This window comes from Strongylocentrotus purpuratus, unplaced genomic scaffold, assembly GCF_000002235.5.
Source record: "Strongylocentrotus purpuratus isolate Spur 01 unplaced genomic scaffold, Spur_5.0 spur5_scaffold_3, whole genome shotgun sequence".
Classification (NCBI taxonomy): Eukaryota; Metazoa; Echinodermata; class Echinoidea; order Camarodonta; family Strongylocentrotidae; genus Strongylocentrotus; species Strongylocentrotus purpuratus.
Genome location: NW_022145609.1, coordinates 12,903,858 through 12,907,075, shown reverse-complemented (window position 1 = coordinate 12,907,075; position 3,218 = coordinate 12,903,858). Strand labels below are relative to the sequence as shown.

Sequence of the window (3,218 nt, the reverse complement as noted above, 5' to 3'; positions counted from 1 at the left end):
GCAATGTGCGTAAAATGTTAATATTGTACCTCCTATGAGACACGTGACCCCAGCGTCTTCGTTATGTTGGCAGTTGTGCACTCCAAACCCTAGATGTGCGCAGTCTGCAAAATTGTCTTCCGTTCCATCGCACCCGACATGAGACAGGAGAATTTCTTCGTACCCCTCGCCAAACTGGGCTGAACCTGGTGCAGTCGAGGCGTTGCCGAATCCTAGCATTCTGCATACGACATTTGCATCTTGCACATCCTAGCCATCGTCGCAAACTGTTCCCCAGGTGCCGTTGTATCTGATCTCCACTCTGCCTTCAGTACTGTTGGATCCACCCATGAGCCGTACTCCAACAGAGTTTGGATGGGCTAAAACGAAAATGGAATTTATTTATTTTAGTATACCCACACTTGTCATTCCCTATCCTATCTCGTTCAGTTGTTCATATAATCATTTGGGTATGCATTTAAATTATATCGATATTTTATTGGAGTTGGAGAGTTTTGTGATTATCGTATCATCTACTATATATCTGTTTAACCTCCTATCAAAGATATCCCTACTAGCCTTTACCTAATCGGGGGAGATGTATCGACGTTTAGTGAAAGTGTCCATCATACCAATTAAACTGTAACATACATATTTCAAGATAAAGAACCATCACACCATTAGTGCCTTTTTTATTGTAACTACTCGTTCATTGCACCTTCTTCACCTTGTGTTAACGGCGTAAATCCGGCGCGAATGTCAGTGAAACAGCCACAATTGGCATGACAGGGGGACGCCTTAAAACACCCAAATAACAATCTTTACAGGGTCATTAGGAAACCACTCTGGCGCCTGACTATATCATAAAAAGGTGTGCCCACAATATCATTTTACTGAAAGTATTGACACATACCTCCCGAGTAACAGATGGCACCAACATCCTCTTCATGTCTGCAGTAATTGACACCTAACCCAAGATGTGCACAGTCCGCAAGATTTCCCTCCGTTCCGTCACAACCAACAAGATTGAGAAGTATATCCCCAGATCCCTGACCGAACCTTGCAGATGTCGGTGCGTCCAAGGCTCCCTCAAACCCCAGCATTCTGCAGACGACCCTCGCGTCTCTGAGATCCCAGCCATTATCACAGATAGTTCCCCAGGACCCATCGTAGAAGACCTCCACTCTTCCTTCAGCTTTGCTGGATCCATCGACGAGCCTTATTCCGAGAGGATTTGGATGGGCTGCGGCAAATGAAGTCAATAATTGATAATGCAATCAAAACCAATGAAATTTGAAATAGCACACAAAAGGAAATAGATGGCACAAGGCAGTTGTGTATACGTTATATGTGAAGTTATTGTAGTAGAAAAGTTTTGGATGGTTTTAATATGATTCTTAAGCTAAAGTATTGGTCTCTCCATTGAATAAGCAAGAAGCAAAATGGTGGAATCAATAGAATTCACGACTGACATTAATGGATAAAAAGTACACTCTTAATATAATGACATATCAGGACTGCATGTGACGGTTAAACATACCTCCATTGTAACAAATAGCGCCCGCATCTTCATCATGTCCACAGTAATGTACTCCAATCCCTCGATGAATACATTCTGCTACGTTTACTTCTGTTCCGTCACATCCGACGACATCTAGAATAATACGACCAGAGCCCTGACCAAACCTAGCAGATCCCGGTGCGTCCAAGGCTCCACCAAACCCCAGCATTCTACAAACCACCCTCGCGTCTCTCAGATCCCAGCTGTCGTCACATATAGTTCCCCAAGATCCACCATGCATGAGTTCTACTCTGCCTACAGCATCGTTAGACCCACCGACAAGACGTACTTTAAATGGGTCTGGATGGACTACAAGAGAGTAAGAACTTAATAACTGGGTTGTTTTATAGATGATATCATCACAAATTTCAACACACGTTAGATGAAAAAGTATGATGGCAGTTTCAATAAAACACCATTTTGCCTTAATCCAATGATGTATAGAAGTAGGGAAACATCTTATTCTAATATGATTATTATGTACAATCCATTACAATACCTGCCTTCTCATAAATCGACCGAATGAAAACAACTTGTACAATGATAATAACTATCTATTTTGTGAAAGATTCAGCCCCTTAACAAAATTGTTTCTTTAGTTATAAATAGATTCATTAAGAGGCAAAAAGGGAGATTTTTAAAGTCACTTATGAAAAACTATTCTGATGTTCGTTCTCAATGAAAATCGTTAACGGATAGGTGTACTACTAGGTTATAATGTCTAGAAATCATACCTCCTGAGTAACACATGGCACCTGCATCACTTGTATGACTCCATGAGTAACGTGCATTCCCGGAATAACCACATTCTGCAAGGTTGTCTTCTGTTCCGTCACAGTTGACCCTATCTAGAAGAATACGAACAGAGCCCTGACCAAACCTTGCAGACCCCGGTGCGTCCAATGCTCCATCAAACCCCAGCATCCTGCAGACTACCCTCGCGTCTCTCAGATCCCAGCCAACACCACAAACAGTTCCCCATGATCCGTCCCGCAAGACCTCTACCCTGCCTTTAGCACTGTCCGATCCATTGACAAGCCGAACTTGGAATGGGTTCGGATGGGCTTTAATAATAAAAATATGTTAAACCGAACATCAGTTCATGTTTTTGTTTACATGATTCGACTACATATTTGTCTTGAATTAGGAATGGCATACACAAAAATAGAAATTAGTCAATCTCAATAGGGATATTTCTACGTTTCATTTCATGTATTCATTTATTTATTGAAGGGGGAGATTTTCGGAAATATTTTATGAGCGTAATTAAAGTTTTAACAAAAATTAATACAATTCTGAAAACATGCGCGTTCCAAACTTTACAATCGTTTACTAAATAAAGCCTTAAGTCCATACCTCCTAAATAACATACGGCACCTGCGTCCATGTGATGTCCACACGGAATGCTGGCCCCAAAGTATGGACAGTCGGCCAGGCTGTCTTCTGTTCCCCAGCAATCGACACGAAGAACATCACCAGCACCCTGACCAAACCTTGCTGATCGTGTCGCAGCCAGGGCACCGTCGAACCCCAGTATTCTGCAAACCACTCTTACATCTCTTAGATCCCACGAGGCACCACAGACAGTTCGCCAAGATTCACTATACAAGAACTCCACTCTTCCTTTAGCATGGTTGGAGCCATTTGCGAGACGTACTTCTGGTTGAAAAGTGTACAT

At 42.3% G+C, this 3,218-nt stretch overlaps 1 protein-coding gene across 1 annotated transcript; it reads right to left on the bottom strand.

The window, feature by feature from the left end:
* Nucleotides 1-249: 249 nt before the first annotated feature.
* Nucleotides 250-3,218, bottom strand: LOC105441114 (deleted in malignant brain tumors 1 protein-like). The gene is made up of 5 exons (XM_030995735.1): nt 2,897-3,218; nt 2,275-2,604; nt 1,520-1,840; nt 893-1,222; nt 250-359 (listed from the first exon to the last, which is right to left on the bottom strand). The coding sequence occupies exons 1-5, from the start codon at nt 3,216-3,218 to the stop codon at nt 250-252; spliced, it is 1,413 nt and encodes a 470-aa protein (XP_030851595.1).